The sequence below is a fragment of the Gambusia affinis genome, linkage group LG23, assembly GCF_019740435.1.
Source record: "Gambusia affinis linkage group LG23, SWU_Gaff_1.0, whole genome shotgun sequence".
Lineage (NCBI taxonomy): Eukaryota > Metazoa > Chordata > Actinopteri > Cyprinodontiformes > Poeciliidae > Gambusia > Gambusia affinis.
In genome coordinates this window covers 2796149-2813425 of record NC_057890.1, presented here as the reverse complement: position 1 = coordinate 2813425, position 17277 = coordinate 2796149, and the positions used below count along the sequence as shown (strand labels likewise).

Below are 17277 nucleotides of genomic sequence, written 5' to 3'. Positions count from 1 at the left end.
GGCGGATCAATGCGCTCTTTCCTCCGCTGCCCTTCGACGCGGCCTGTCTTACGTAACCCAGAGCCCAGGGAGCCAATCAGTCCGTGCTCCGATGGAAATCAATGCAACCCCACTGCAACTCCAAATGAATGCTGCTTGTTGTGAATTAAATGTTAAAGATGAGATCCATTCAGCAAAAGGAAGGAGGGAGTCTGGCTTTCAAGAAAAAAAAAAAAAAAAAAAAAATTCCAGATGAAAGTATTTCAAGTTAGACAGCTATCTCTGTCGATGCAGTCATTAGTATGCTTACTGTGTTCTGCCTGGGTTCCAGTTCCTGGTGCTAAACTCGAATAGAAGCTGCGAAACTGTCCCGAGTTGGCTGCTTTCGTTTCAGCATTTAATATCACGATGTTGCTTCCCACGCTTTAGCTGAAATCCGTTGATACTGTTATTAAAGTCATAACTTTAGAAACAGAGACATTTCATTTAAAGCTAGAAAAAAATCTCAAAAGAGCGACTGGAAGTGGTCAGGAGAGTAAAAGAATTAAGATCATCAATATGATCATTTGGCATATTTCCCAATATGACAAGCATAATGAGAAATATGCCAAAAGTAAAGTAAATTACTTTTGGCATAAGTAATCAAAAAATCCTGTATTAAGATGAACATTTTGTGTCAGAATGAGAATGGCTTTATTGGCCAGGAAAACAAGAAATGTAACTTTGGATTTCCATTGGAGGAAAAAAAATAAAGCAAAAAATAAAGAAAGACATCTTTGTATATGTGTATGTACACACAAAATGCCTGTTTTAAAGGCAGGTTCTGGTCAGTATAACAACCATTCGCTGACCTAAAAGTAAATCCAAAACAGTTTGCATCCAGGATGTGTGGGATCTGCAGAGATGTTAGCCGCCTGTATAAGTCCTGGGTGGAACTCAGCCCTGTCCTGTTGTTTTCTGCCTTGGTCAAACCACACAGTGATGAATAAACAGAGGAGACTGTTTCTAATTTAATCTCTCAAAACTTTAGAGTCACCTACTGGAAGTGTTTTTCAAATTTGTCATGAAGAGATTTTAAAAAGCGATTTCATTACCTTCTGTTAGCTTATACACAGACTCCTAGCAGCGAAAGCCTAAATCAGGCCAAGTTATTAAAACCTTTGCCTAACATCCCTCTAGCTGCTTTATTAGGTTATGTTTGCACAGATTATGAATGTTATGCTGATGAAATAATTACTGTGTGTGGATAAACACAACCTTGATCAAGGAAAGCCAAGGTGGACGGTGTTAAGTGCAGCAGTGGCTTATTTCTCCCACTGAAGGCAGCTAATGACTGCAGCAGCTCCGGTCAGAGACCTGGATCTGTTGGTGTGATTATAGCCCTTCATGATGAAGGGCCATGATGAAACCCTCTCTCCCCCTTACACACACATGCATGGACACACAAATAAAGGCTTGCTGTCAGCCATGATGCACAACCGTCTTCTCCTGAGAGCATTCAGACCACGTGCCTGTTAGCAGATCAGCTAGAAGAGGGGAAATGGAGAGTGGATGAAAAGGAAGGAGGATGGACAGTTCCGGCGTTTAATCTAAGAAGAAAGACTCAGTTTTTTGTCACTGTTTTGTTGTAGTTGAAAAACATACCTAATAATATGTCTGGAGCCCAACTGTGATGGTGAGATAACAAATGTTACTCGCCACAACTAAGAAAAAAAACATTAAAAGAAAAACAATGACAATGTGAATGAAAATTTGTAAGTTTATGTAATATTATACAGGACAAGGTTTCCCCCAGAAAACTTGCTAAGGAAGTCATCCAGCAACCCACCATGTTTCTGAGGTAAAAAAAATAATAATAATTAAAGTTGACAGAAAATTTGAAAATATCACTAGGTAATTACATGTTATTGGAAGACATTTTTAACAATGAGTAAACACCAGCAAAAGTCTTAAAAAAGGCAAACATTAAAAAAATACAATTAAAATAAATATCAATAATTTTTCTAAATTCAGTTGTTTCATTCTAATTAAATTTTTCAATTTTTTAAATGCCTTATCCATGACTTGTCACTTTATTTGTTGAAGTGTGTGGACCATCTGTGTGTGTCGTTTCGTCCTGCTTCGATGTGTATGTTGGTTGTGTGGGATTTCCTGTCTTATTGCCTTGCTCTCTTTACGCAAATGCTTATGCAACCATGCAGCCTGGTGGCTGATCTCCCTTTTCCAGTCTGCGCATAAATGCGTATATGTGTGTGTGTGCGTGTGCGTGTGTGTGTGTGTGTTCTTGTTTATGGTACATGTAGAGGGCATTTATAACTAATTTCACAAACAAAAAAAGGTCATTTGTGGGAAGTGAGGACATTTTCCTTGTCCTCCCTTTTTTCAGTTGGAATGCACTCAGCTAGTTAAGTTAAAAGGTCTGATGTAAATTAGGTTTTGGTTTATGGTTAAAAAAAAAAAAAAATCACCTGCACTTGTAGCGCTTTATCAAGTCCAGAGGACAATCATAGCGCTTTACACTACATTCATTCATTCACCCATTCACACACACATTCATGCACACACAGATTAAGGATAGGGTTAAGGAAAATGTCTGGGTTAGACATAAATACAGTTACTAAAATGAAGAGAAGTCAATACTCAAAGTTCTCATTTGGATACAAGTACAAGAATGCATGTGTGCGCGCGCTTTATCCCTTTCCTGTCATTCCCAGACAAGGCTTCTCGTGAAAAACGACTGTCCTCTTTGAAGAGCCACAGAGAGGATTAACAGTTAATTCTGATCGCCCTCTTTTCCAGAAACTTCATTAGTTTGACTTCAATAAGCTCTAATCTGATCTGTCGCCATGACGACACCTAACAGATGCTAAAGGCGGCAGGGTTTGCCCTTGGTGATGTTTTTGTCTGTGTTCAATGCATTTTTTGTGCCTGTGTCGTTGTCAGAGGCTTAGTTTTAAAACATGCTGGAGATAAAGGCAATGCTGAAAAAAAGAACCTGATGCAATGAAACTGTTTTTAAATTATCTTTGTATTTTTATGTCAAAGTGCCGTACCTTTAAAAACTATGACCCTATAAACTTTTCCACGTTTTATTGAGATTTTTTTGTGATATACTGAGACAAAGCTGAACAAAATTATAAATAGGAAGTAAAACAACAGGGTATTTTTTTTACACAGAAATTGGAAGGTGTAATTTGCATTAACCCATTTGGAGTCAATACTTTTTAGAACTACATTTGTACTGCAGTTTACAGCTACAAGTTCTTTGAGATTTGAATATGTCTTTGCTAAATGACTCAACAAAAAGAATATAGATGTTACAGAGCAGCATAGGGAAGTAATAATGGATGCGGCCATTTATGGATTGATAGTAGGGTTATTCAGCAATGAGAACGTAGAGACTGTCCTCCACCAGGGGGAGCCATAAGTTTGACTAATAGCGGATGAAACACAGCTCACCTGGATAAAATGTGTATCATTTATACCAGGACAAGTTATTTCATGTGGTAAAGAGTCATAAAACATAAAAGCAGTTATTGCAAGAATCTCCCAGAGGGGAGAAGTTTTTAAATGAACTTGAGTTTTTCTTGGATCAGATGAGAAATTTCTCAGATGAATTCTGTCTGCAGACAATAAGAGCGTTTGGTTTATTGCTGTTTGGGCTAAAACAGCAAATGAAACCAGGATTAGACATTCTCACTCCTCTGCTCCATGGAGTGGGCTTCCAGCTTCTTATTAATTTTTTTTTTAAAGAAGTATCGCTGTGTTTGAAAACATGATGCATGCTTTAGCTCTGCAGGAGTGTGTGTGTGTGTGTGTGTGTGTGCGTGCGTGTGTGTGTGTGTGTTTGTTGCACATGCCTCACAGGCTATGACTGGAAACCTCTCCACCTCATAAATAACCTGAAGTGTTGACCCATAAACCCCCCCAGGGTCTTGCCGTATATTTCAGTGAAAAGGACAGCCATGCAGGCCTATTTTTGTTGGTGTTTTGTTTTTTTTTTGTCCAGTTGTTTATACACACACATATCATCTCTCTCGCCTCAGGGTGTCAGGGGGAGAGCTGTTTGACCGAATCGTGGAAAAAGGATTTTACACAGAGAAGGATGCGAGCACACTGATCCGACAAGTCCTGGATGCCGTGAACTACCTCCACAAGATGGGGATCGTGCACCGGGACCTGAAGGTTAGACTGGCACACACACACGCACACACACACACACACACACACACGGTTATGTGCATTCACCTATTACATTTAAAATTTATTGGAGTAATCTGTTCTCCCTTGACATTAGAAATTAGGGGTCAACATGTCACCTGCCAGTGACATATTATATATGTATAATATGCCAGTGTGTGTATATATATATATATACACACACCTAAATATGTCATATTTTAAAATATAGGGTCAAAATAGCCCAAAAAACAACGTATATTGTCCTGATTAACCGCCAAACAATGACTTGTTTACATTAGTAACGACTTTGTAGACGGCAAACTAAAGCCATTTATAAGCTGCCTGTCATGTAACGTAAAAACATGAAGTAATACAGCAGCTTAATGAAAGCCAGGTATAAAATACATTAAATAAAGCTAAGATCTTAACCTAACTATTATAAATCTATCCTTTGGGAATAAATCTGCTCCGCTAGTGAAATGCTCAGAGCAACAGAGATGCTTGCCATCCGGCTTAAGGAAAAAAAATGTAATAAAAATAAGAGATTTAAAAAAAAATTTGTTATTATTTTTCTAAAAACGTAAACAACGCTTAGCCTGTTTACTAGACCTGGCGGGGGGTCTAGTAAAGCATGCTGGGCCGCCAGGCTTATAATATACACCAGGGGCTTCCCTGTATCCCATATTGCCTCCCAGTCCTGGTTCTTACTTTCGTCCCCTGGTGTATCGGTCGTGTCTCCCCCACCCCACCTCAGGTTTGTACGTTCATATTTTGTTCGCTTGTCCCCAACCCCCACCACCTAAAACCCTCAACTCCAGGCAACATTTCCCAAAGCTTGACAGGTATGGGGCAAGGTGAGAATTCATCTATTAAACTGACTGAAGATGAATACATAAACTAAAAGCTGGAGTATCGACATTTCTTATAACCGTATTTGTGAGCCTGCCTCTTTACTATTAAAGTGGATATAATTTCAGATCTTCGTATAACTTTTCTTCAGGTTAACTTAGAAAGTGAGCTATTATTGTTACAGGTTAGTTTTCTAAACTACATAAAAGTAACTGTTAGGGAAGCTCAAAAATGAAAAATTGGACCGATACTCATATCGGATAGTAACACCGGTGTTATGCCAGATTTACCAATATTTTATTTTTAAAATTTTTTCTATCTGATTACTCGATTACTAAAATTTTTCTTTACAATACCCCCTGCTACAAACTTCAGGGTATTACATTGCAATTTTATGCAACAAAAAGTAGAAAAATTATGAAGGTGTTCTAAGTGTTTTGCGAGCAGGAATCTGAGAAGTGTGGCGTGTCTTCTCTATTAATCCACCTTATTCTGTTACATAATTAGCCATAAATCTGGCCTTTATGGAAGTGTGGCAAGGGGAAAGCCTTTCTTAAAAGAAAGCTGCAAGAAGTTACGTTTGATGTTTGCTCCTATGGAGGACAGATGCTGCCAAAATTTCTTTTCTCACTTTTTAATATTCTTTATTTATTTATTTTTTTTATAATTACTGTGACTTTGTATTATCATCATTATTATTATTATTATACTTTAATTTATTTTCTCAGGCAATGCAAAGGGGAAATATTCCAGGAGGAAAAAAAATAAAATCAATGTATGATAAAGAAAAGTGGCAGTAAATGAAAAAGTACCAAATAAATACAGAATATGGGAAAACAATAAATAATGAAATAAAATGTGACAGCAAATGATGCTCTGGTCAGATAAAATAAATCAATGAACAAAGCTGGTCAACTCTTTATGTCAAGAGTTTAGCATTGTAAAGGGAACTTCATACAAAATACACACCAAACTTCAGATTTGAGTTTGCAATAACATATTTCTTGTCCTTCCACTTGTACAAAGTACATACATATCAAACCTTCACAGAACAGCTGTGTTAGATGAAATGATACACTGTGTTTAGGTGTCTTCTAAGGACTGACGCTTGTATTGAATTTTATTTATTCGTAGCGCAAATTTTCGATTTTCATTTGTAAATGTTCTTGAAATGCATGTTTGTTTTAACATACCAGAAAAAACACAGCAAAGTTTTTCCAGTAGAGTTTTATTTATATACTAAATACTACCAAATATGATGAGGTTTATATGGACATGTGTGAGATGAAATGAAAAAATAAACGCCCAACAGGAAGTCATCGTTTCCACTAAAATATAGTAGAACAGACACTACCATCTATTCTATTAAAGTCATAATCATAAGATAGTCATAATTTTTACTTTTTAAATTAAAATTAGTTATGATTATGAGATACTAATTCAAAGCTTGGAGAAAAAGTCATCTACTTTCTGTTGGGCTTTTACTTTTTTTGTTTTCCACGTGCAAAATCAGCTTCCGTTTTTGGGCGTGAGAATGCTTTTGCAGGACAAAAAGCCTCTGTTTTCTACACTGATGTATAAATTCATCCATTAAAAAGCAGTGGACGTGAAAAAGCTTTTTTTAATATCCCATTCTGTCTCCCTGCAGCCAGAGAACCTGTTGTATTTTAATCCACAAGACGAATCTAAGATCATGATAAGTGACTTCGGTCTGTCAAAGATGGAGGGCAGTGGCGACGTCATGTCCACAGCTTGTGGGACGCCAGGATACGTGGGTAAGCCAGTCGGACCTCCCTCATTTTTAACATTTACATTTTTACCGCATCATTCCCTAATTAATAAATATTCCTGTTTGAGCTCATAAAGAGAAGACGATCTCATGCACAGCCTGTAATTGCACAGCACCAGAGGACTTAAACCACTTTACATTACACACAGTGTCACATCTGCACTTTATTAATATAATCTTGTTATGATGTCCAGGGAATTTTTTTCGTTGCCAGTACAGATGCAAATACTAGCATTCTTGCTAACAAGACAGCTGTAATGACTTCATCAAAGCATCACTACGACTATATGGTCACTCCATGCTTCAACCAGGACCTTGACTTACTCTTTACAAACTACCACACCAGCCTACAGGAAGTCTTGTTCTCTATTGTTCACTGCTTTGTGCACCAGAATAACTCACCAAGATCCAGCACTGACACGTTTCACAGGTTTTTCATTCTGGTTTTCTGTCACTGTTTTCTTCCTGTGACAAGGTGGCTTCAAATATCTTCATTTTGTCATCCATTCTTGTCTGTTTGTGTGCATGCATTGCAGAAGAAGAGATCAGACATTGGTGTAGATTCTTACTCATTTCGAACATACCACAGCTGAACTTTTTTTTTAAGAGGCTTCTTCAGTTCTGAACATGGTGGGAAGCATCAATCCTATAAGTTTAGACTTACTTAAAAAACTATCAGCTATTAGCTATGTTTACATCAAAATGTCATGAAAATTTTTAATAAACTTTTAAAATGCTGCTGCAAAAAACCAAAAAAAGTAAATTAGCCATGTTTCCGTCTACTGGTTCGGAGCAAATCCGCCAGACTATGCAAAGTGTGATTTTGTCAGACGGTGACTCTGCAAGATGTAGAGGTTGCAAGCTAGAATAGACCACACATCTTAGAAAATTGGAGAGACTCCTTCCCTCCAAGCTGGAGGTTTGAACTTAGAAATGGTTCTATGTTTCGTACCTCTGGTAAGGCACAGACTTTCCAGTGGATGGGAGCTTTCACTGCATCAGAATTTATCCGACAAATGTGTTTCCGTCTCCCCTTTAGCGCACTAACTCCTTTTCAGAAAAACCTAAAACCAGCACAAGCGAGCCTGAAAACTTGCAAGACTGAGAAGGTTATTTGGAACTTTGCCATTCCCATCAACTTTTTCAAACTTTTACAAAATGCACCAAAAAAAAAAACTTTTTATTACTCTACCGTCCGTTCGCTTCAGTGTTTGGGACCATTGTCATTTAACAACCCAAACTTATCGCCTGATGATGTCAACTTGTCCTTATGAAACTAAACAGAAACTGGTACATCCAGCCCCATGAAGAACCTCTTTGGATGGGAGATGAAGCAGTTTCTGTTTACTCACTTAGAAAAGGAGAAACAGGTTTGGCTAATCCTTCCGGATTCATGTAAGAAAGAATAGCTATGTGTTTTACATGAAGACATTGTAAAGCCTAGCATAAACAATGTGTGGCAAAAATCCAGCCATGTTGTTGGTGTACAACTGAAACTGGTCAGATTCCTGGAACCCAGCATGGCTTCACTGGGGTTGTGCTTGAAAAACACTTTGTTGACACATTTTCTTTGTTATTGTTGTAATGATTCCAGTGCGTTCAGAAACACACACATTCACACGCATACACACTGTCTGAAACATCTCTTTTGTTGGGTCATTTTTACTGCAGACGTATGGCGTCTGTTTATAAATGAAGTTGTAAATAACCAGAGGAGGCACCAAATGAAAAACAGATCTGAATGATGAGTACTCCAACTTTCCACTTCTTTCTTTTACCATATTTGCACAAAACTTTCATTCACAACTCTCTCCGGCCGGCCAGTTGCCGTCTTCAGTGGAAGTAAAATGTAGCGGCTGTAAAACAGCTGAAAGTGTTGCTGCTAAAGCAATAAAAACTCCTTATTGGGTTCTGATTATTATCCCTGATATATTTATGCCAATAACAGCTCACAAAAATTACATGTACACTTCAGCTTCTTGCAAGTTGATCATCCTTTGAGCTCAGTTTAATTTTCAAAATACCTCAAGCTCAGTCAAATAGTGCCTGAGGACATCACCTTATGAGGCCAGCTATAAGCTCTTGTTTGGATTTATGTCTGGACTTTGATTGTACCATTCTAACAGGTCCGTGTTCTTTAAAATTAAGCAGTCTGTCACAGCTTTTTCTTCACGTTTTTGTAGTTATCTGGCTGGAAAGTGAATTCGCATCAACATATCTGACGCTGAACAGGGCTGGGTGATGTGGACTTAAAATTTGATCGCGATATTTTGTGGTCCTTTTGTGATAATGAAAAAAACTGTTACTTCTTTGTTAGGTAACTGTATGTCAGTGACTGCATGGCACAACACAAATGCTGCCTTGAAAAACATTCCCATTTCAATCAGGCTTCTTCAGGGCACCACTTACTTAAAGAAGTGACTGTATTAAACCAATTTTTTTTAATTCACTGAAAATTATCGAAGCTGTTGTGGAGACAATAGTGAACATAATGTCTCTGATAATGCTGACGATGAACCATTGAGAAAACTATAAACCCACATTCTTCTTACGATAAGAAACTTCACGATAAGCGGTTCGATAAATGCCCACCCTTGTGCGGAAGACAGTTTTAGCAGAGATTCCACCAGGAATCGTGAGCTCAGCGTGTAAAAATCATCTTAAACCCAAATCCGGGAAAACAACGACATTCACACAGGCCTTCACAGTGAGTCGGAACGGGCCAGTAAACACCACAGCGTACACATTCCCCAACGTGTGTCGCGTCTCCCTTCATGTCTGGCTGCTGGGAGGTTCAGGCTCACATCTGAACTGGAGAAACAATTTTTTTTCTCTGTCAGGTAGAATCCTGAAGCCGTGAGAACCAGGAGCTCGAGCACCAACTTTCCCACCATAAAAACCAGCTGCCATGTGATTTCCATTTGGACAGACATGATGTGTCTGCATGTTTCCCCTCTTGTCAAGCCCATTAAACTGTTTTTATGTAAAAAACAACAACAACAAAAAAAAAACAGTGTTATGTGAAAGTCACATGCCACACTACCAACGAGGTCCATTACTGGCTTTTTGTCTTTCTCAGCTCCGGAGGTTCTTGCACAGAAGCCATACAGCAAGGCAGTGGACTGCTGGTCCATCGGAGTGATCGCCTACATCCTGTGAGTACCAGCCCTCTTCACAATATTACACCACGCCTGAAAACGTCACTGCAGCCTCACACAGCCTCAGTAGATGAGTCGGTGTGAGCATATTCATTGACAGAAATCTCTGTCTGAATATTATCCAGATGAATGATTATATTTTGTCTCAGGAGGTTGTATAGGCCTCCTGTTTTCCTACTAACTGAAACCTGATTTGTGGTTTTAACGGAAGTACCAATCCACTCTTTTCACTTCCGATACTGATATCTGAGGTTTAGTATCGGCCGATACCGATCCGATTCAGAAAAACAGATGAAATGACTTGAAAGATTCCATTTTTTCTTAAACACAGACATAAATGTACTGTACTGCACACTTGTTTAATAATTATGTGCACCCGTACAGCACACTTTACCAAGAGCTTCACAAGCTTGGTCAAACAAGTACAACGCAACTTCAATTTATTTAGTTAGTCCAATTATGAGGATAACATCCAATGAAAAATAAATGTCAAATAAACTGAAACTGACAAAAACAATAGGTCGACTAACTTGGTCAAACACGCAAAGATAAAACTGGAACCAACCTTCTTTCAAATGGTTCAGAAAGCAAGTAACAGTCATGATCAGGCCCCTGGTTGTGGCTGCTGCTCTGCTTGCTTTTGAAATCATTTAACTAAAAAATGTCTGGAAGTGTGTAATAAAAGCTGTATAAAACTATAAAAGCCTCTAAGATTATGCTGCTCGTTTGGGTCTCGCTTCGCTGGCTTTTGAGAGTTTGTACGATGACATCACAGGCTTTGAAGCTCACAGGACTAATTACCCCAAAGCAGTTACACAATCGCAAGCAAACACATATTTGGCAGCCAGACATGATCTTATCAGACCAGAGAAGATGAGATTTGTTTTGAACATTTCTGACACTTTCCAAATATGAGCCAAGAAATGAAGTTAAAGTTTCAAAACAGCATCATTATTTGAACTAACTCGCTTTTTAGATTTCCCTGTGATCAGCAATGCAAGTATAATCATTTAATACTGTTGCTGATTGCTAAACAGATGAAAGACAGAAAATGATTGTTTATCCACAATGAAACTTCAACATTTGCCTATTCAAAAAGCAAGCTGACATTTAAGGAATATTAGCATTTTCATGACGATACACTATTCATATATTTTGCACAATTCATCTTGGCAATGTCTAGTTTATTAATATGAAAACATAAGAGTTAAAATCCTAACATAAAAACTTAAAAATAATCATAAAAAAAAAATGCATGACTTTTTTTTTTTTTTTTTTTTAAATGCTTTACATCAAAACGTTTTTGTGCGAGAAACCACCACTCAAAAAAAAAAAAAAAACTGCCACGGAAACACTTTTTACACATAACACCAATTTTTATACAGCTTACTTGCGTCATCCTTGGACAATGAGTGCTAGAGCTCACACAGCATTGTACAGTTCATCAAAAGTTGAGTTTGTCATTCGGAACAGTTGAATCCACAGCTGCTCTGTAGAATTTCCACAAAACGTTGCGTGTGAACGTAGCCGCTCCCAGTAAGACGTCAACGTCTCCTCTGGTGATGAGCGCTTGGCGCCATGGCTGGAATATGAATTTATCTCATATTTGCATCATTCACCGCTGCGATTTTTCATGATTATCACATGAACAGGATTATTCAGATGTGATTTTTGTGTTTTTCATTTAACAGAAACATGGCAATTGCGAAATTGTGTTTGTTCAACACTAGCAGAATATTGAAAAAGCTTTGTGCAAATGGTAAAGGAAATTCAGACGCTTACTTTCTCCCCCTGCTCATTCTCACATATTCCTCTCCATATCATGTGGGTTATCCGCAGAGTGAGATATTAAGGGTCAGAGGTCAGCATCATGATAACAGGAGTCAGAGGTGGGAGAGAGAGTTGCCAGGACAGTGATTGACGTGTTCCTTGTACTGACCACTCAATCAATCATCTTTTTTTTTTCTAAACTCCTGGCAGCACTGTGTGTGTGTGTGTGTGTGTGTGTGTGTGTGTGTGCGGGTGTGCGTGTGTGTGTGCGTGTGCATGTGTGTGTCTGAGCCCAGAGAACAAGCAGCTCCCTGCTGATAATTAGCGCTGGGATTCAGTCCTTGTTAGCTTTTAGCTGCTGCTCAGGTGGAAAGATCACATCAAGTAATCATCCATGATAATCAGCCGAGATCCGTAGTGCGCGGTCATGGACGGGTGTTCAGGAGACACACACCAGGACTCGCCTTCCTCCTTGTGTGTGTGTTCATGTTAGCATGCGTGCTAGATGGAGTGGAGAGTCAGCGGAGTGACAGGTACGTCTTTAACCAAATGGGAACGCAGGGAAACGGACAGAACGCTTTTCTGTCCTTGCGCCAGATACAATCCCAGTCCCTTTCTCCCTGGTGTGTTTTCCCCTTTCTTCCTGTTTTCCGATGTGAATCGATGGAGAATGGTATTTTAATGACTTTCATGAAAGTCTCTCGGTGCGTCCAGCTCTGTGGTAATGAGGAGCAGATGATGTTGTTTTTTTTTTGTTTTTTTTTGTTGAGCAGCAGCTCCGACATTGTTCTTAGTTGGCTCATGTTGAACAATAAGAGTGGAACGTCTTAATAAATAGTTCTTTCCCAGACTGGAAACCAGTAACCTGTTATTAATGGGATTAAGGTAATTCACTCTGCTGAGTAAGAGTAGCCGTATACAGAGCCTCACAAAAAAGTATTTATATGTCAGGAACTTGGCCTCTTTTTGTTTTGTTACAACCACACACATTCACATTATCAATAAAACTGAACATTAGGTAGTTGAATATGCATCTCATAGTTTCTTTTTTGGCTAAATGACTGTTGTTTTCTGTAGGCTGTGTGGTTATCCTCCGTTTTATGATGAAAACGACTCTAAGCTGTTTGAGCAGATCCTCAAGGCCGACTACGAGTTCGACGCCCCGTACTGGGATGACATCTCAGACTCTGGTGAGCCTCAGTCGTCTTCTTCCTTCCTTCCTCGAGCGGTCAGCCGTTTCTTTGCTGCCGTGAGCCTCACATGCACCACACACCACTTCTACATCGCAGGAATGTTAATGTTTATGTGCGTTTGTGACTTGGGTCATATGTCGCCACCATGGTTACATGTGAACCAGCTGTGTGTGTTGATGTCTGTATTTCTTGATGATTAAGTGCTGTTTGTGTTCAGTCAGCTAGAGCTGGTGTTAGCATAGTCTGCTCAGACCAGTTAAAGAAACAGTAGAGCTCTTAGCCAATAGAAAGCCACATAAATTTGCTTTGTCCTAGTGGCATTCTGGGTAAAAAGCCTTGTCTGTGTTGATTTGACCATCAGTTCTGGATTGTTGTGGAGTTTATACTAGGGCTCAAACGATTCCTCGAGTGACTCGATTATTAAAATTCCTCTAGGAAAATGTATCTGCCTCAAAGCTTCATTTAATTATGTTTTATTATTTAGCACTCTGTGTTCCGGCCGGGTTATTATTTGCGTTGCCCAGCGCTCTCACTTCCGCCTACGCTGTTGACAAAAGCTGAGTGTTATCAGCATAACATCCAGTTTTCAAGTTCGGCCTGGGAGGATTTTATTGATTCATGATAATGTCCGGGTTTTTGCCGTTTTTCGGGGGAACAATAAGCATCTTTAAAATGAAGGGAGCGATGCCTTTAGTAATCGAGCCTGGAGCTCCGAGCCTCGCTGTTCGCTCTGAACGCTGAAGGTGTATTTATGCAGGTGAGCGGATAGACTGAACACTGCGGGCGACTGCGCTTAGATAATTAATGTAAGTGCCTCCAATGAGTAAGGTCCTTTTGGTTGTTAAGTGTAACTTTAAAAAAAATCTGTTCGTTGTGGCACGTCATATGAATAACCTCAAGGAAACGCGATGTTATGAGTTGCTGATTAAAAGTTGATAGATAGTTGATAGAGCATGACAAAAGTAAAGTCTAGGTTACAAAACTGCCTAAGTTGCATTTACAAACAGAAAATATTTGTTAAATTTAAGGAAATTCTATGTTGTTGTTTTTTCAGTGTTCAACCAACCCATTATCTGAAGCTGCGTACGCTTGCAGGCATTATCAACTTACAGTGATATTCGTGCCTATTTTCGATTTATATTGTTGTTGTTTTTTTCCAGCTAAGGACTTTATCAGCTGTCTGATGGAGAAAGATCCAAGCAAGAGGTTCACCTGTGAACAGGCCCTCAGACATCCCTGGTGAGGGAAACACACAATGTGGAGGCACCGATGGTTACAGGCGCCAAATGCATGTTTGTGTAAAAATATAAATGTCTGTTTCAGGATCGCTGGGGACACAGCACTCTGCAAGAACATCCATGAGTCAGTCAGCCGGCAGATCAGAAAGAACTTTGCCAAGAGCAAGTGGAGGGTAACTTTTGTCCATTTCTGTCCTTTATCTGTTATTCCATCTCCATGCTGCATGTCTGCAGTTTTACTAGGTCAATTTGTGTCAGTTATAAAGCTGCTCTATTGTATTTTCACCAACTGAATGTAAGAATATTACAATTTCTGCATTTTTCCCATCTTCCCTCTGTCATTTTCCTCCCCAGCAAGCGTTCAACGCCACCGCTGTGGTGCGCCATATGAGGCGGCTACAACTTGGCAGCAGCATGGGCAGCAGTATGGACGCCTCCAACCCCAGGCCGAGCCAGACGCAGAGGCCGGCCCAAAGCCAGAGCCCAGCGGGCCAGAACCAAACTGCTCAGAGCCAAAACAGCGGCCAGGCGGCACCGAGCCAGGCGGCCAACAGCCACGCCAGCAAGAACTCCTCCATAGATAACAACGTAGCCGGTACACGCAAAGAATGTGAGTCAGGAATGCCAGGGGGACAGAAATGTTTGAGTGTGTGTGTGACTGGCGCAAAAGAAATTTCAACTAAAAGTGATACAAACAAAATACGATACTGGTCAAAATGAAAATCTTCTCAGGAAATTCAACCCAAAGTTAGAGACCTTTAGAAAAATGACAAAAAAACCAAGAGCTCCATGTCAGAGTCTACAGGCTCTTCTGAGTCAGAGGGACGGTCGGTATTGGCTCATTAGAGAGATCTGTTTGGAGAAAACCTCTCAAAAACAATGTAACAGAACAACGTCATGAAGGTTCTTTCGATTAAATCAGAAGCTGTTTGGAAAATTACCAATTAAAGATCTTTTGGCCATGATGCATTGCACCACACTTGTAGAAAACCAAACAGCTCATCAGCAGAAAGATCTCACGCCAACCGTCAAAGTCTTGGGTGCGTTTTGGTTTAGGTTATGTCTGACAACCAAATGTGTAGAAACCGTCGCTAAGCTTTGTCTCCTGTTGCTAGGTCTTCCTGCGCCCGTCACCCCTTGCAGCCTGGCATCTGCCGCCTCTTCCCCGGCCGCCGGAACGGAGCTGAACCGGCCCCACCCGTCGGCGGTGCCTGCCCCGTTGATGACAGAGACCAAGTGACGGCAGGTCCCGCGGGGCACCAGCTGGGAGGCCACAGCGCTGTGAGAACGAGAGTCTAAGCTTTCGACAACAATGTAAAAACGAAAATGCGAAATGGACGAAGAAAGAAGAGCGCAACCGTACTCTTCACCGTCCTTCCCGCTCTTGGATGCGTTCTCTCTTGGATATGCCGCCCAACTAGTTCCCCGCCCTGCTCGAAGGAGAGCAGAGGACTCCATTACCCACAAAAACCTTACGACAATTGACGCTGCCATTGCCATACGTTACGGCCACCAGGATAGCTTGCAGGATTCTTCTCGTAGCATCAAGGCATCCGCTGACTCTCACCGAGCAAGTCTGCATGGTCGGCTGCTCTGTGCTTACGCTGCAACTTTTGGGGGGAGGGGCTTATGGAATCTGGGCTGTCCTGTTTCGGTTTATTCCGATTATTTTTATTTTTATTTTTTTTTTTTGACTGTTGGCAACTGGATTGTTTGGTTCTTTTTTCTTCCTGTTCGTTTTAAAGGCGGTATGTGTAACTTTCAGAGCATCGCCACTTTGCTGTGATGACTGTACATAAGCCATAGCCGAGATAACTGACGAGGAGTCAGCCCCTTCATCGCCGTTGTTCTGAAGGCGTTCCTCTCGATGACGCCTTGTTTCTCATAATTCCCTTGTCTCATATCACCTTCACTGCATTCTGCGTATTGAATATTGATGCAAAACAGAGTCAGAGCGTCTGTTTGCACTAGACTCTACCCATGTTGATACGTTTGGGTGAAAGTCTTATGAAAGCTCCTCAGCCGCTTGTTTTCAACGTTCACGCTTGGAGAAGTGCTTTAAAAGAACCATGTGACCGTTTGGAGATGTGGAGACACCCGCTTTATCTTTTTTGCACAGGGAAAGGTCAGACATGTTGTCTCTGACCAATTAGCTGCCATGCACACGGAGACGGAAGAAGAAGAAAAAAGAAGATGTTAAACCCAGAAACACAAACGGATGTCTTGTAATGGTTAAATGTTTTAAGTTATCGAATTTGTTGGATGATTTTTATTTTTTTTTGTCTTTTTGTAACAATCACCCTTTAAGGGAGACACACAGAGGAAGCTGCAGACTGCAGAGAATGAAGTAGGTCCCTGTGTAGCTGAGAACTGCCTCCACATGGGAGTGTGTTCAATATGAATGAGTTAGAGACCTGCCAGCAGCGCAACAATGTATTCACACCCATTGAGCTTTTTAGTCACATTACAACACATTTCAGCAAGTTTGTCATGATGCTGCCACCACCGTATTTCCACCAGTCATTAATGTAAGTGGGGAATCCCAAACGTTTCCATGACATGGCTCCCCAAACTTCTGACTGGGCCCGCCGCCCCCTGAACAAGCCAAACATCAACTTTTACAATGTTTACACATTTATTTCACTATTCAATAATTATTACATGTGTTTAGCATAAATGCTAACCTCATTCCGGCTTTAGGGGCAACAATTATAGCTTGATCAAATTGACTGGCAGCCAAATAAGAGTTAAATAAATTACTTTAACTTATATTTCATTGTAATGATTTTAAAAAAAGAAGTATTTTATTATTATTATTATTTTTTAATTGATTAAAAACATTTATTAGATTAATTTTTTTCTGTCGTTTTCATCTTCCCTCCGTCGTTCTGAGGCCCCCTAGCGGCCTCGGAAAATATGCACCGAAGTTTGTGGCGTTAATTCGGCACAGCATGCAAAAGTTCAAGGGATGTGGATACTTCTTCTTTCTTTAAGTCCGGTGGTTCTGGATGCAGGATGAGTAGGAAAGGATGCCGTCCTCCCTGCCGTTTGTTCCCCTCTCTGACGAAGCAATGGTCTCACCTGCTGGTTCTTTAAGCTGTCCTCAGGGAAACCTGCAG

At 40.2% G+C, this 17277-nt stretch overlaps 1 protein-coding gene across 1 annotated transcript in view; it reads left to right on the top strand.

Moving 5' to 3' along the window:
* The window catches only part of camk1da (calcium/calmodulin-dependent protein kinase 1Da), a 61989-nt gene extending 45149 nt beyond the window's left edge, over positions 1-16840 (top strand). The window contains exons 4-11 of the mRNA XM_044108301.1: positions 4026-4164; positions 6659-6785; positions 9879-9954; positions 12805-12917; positions 14081-14159; positions 14244-14331; positions 14513-14768; positions 15274-16840. Of these exons, the coding sequence (XP_043964236.1) occupies positions 4026-4164; positions 6659-6785; positions 9879-9954; positions 12805-12917; positions 14081-14159; positions 14244-14331; positions 14513-14768; positions 15274-15398 (1003 nt within the window). The 3' untranslated portion in view covers positions 15399-16840. The remainder of the gene's footprint in view (positions 1-4025; positions 4165-6658; positions 6786-9878; positions 9955-12804; positions 12918-14080; positions 14160-14243; positions 14332-14512; positions 14769-15273) is intronic.
* Positions 16841-17277: the final 437 nt, after the last annotated feature.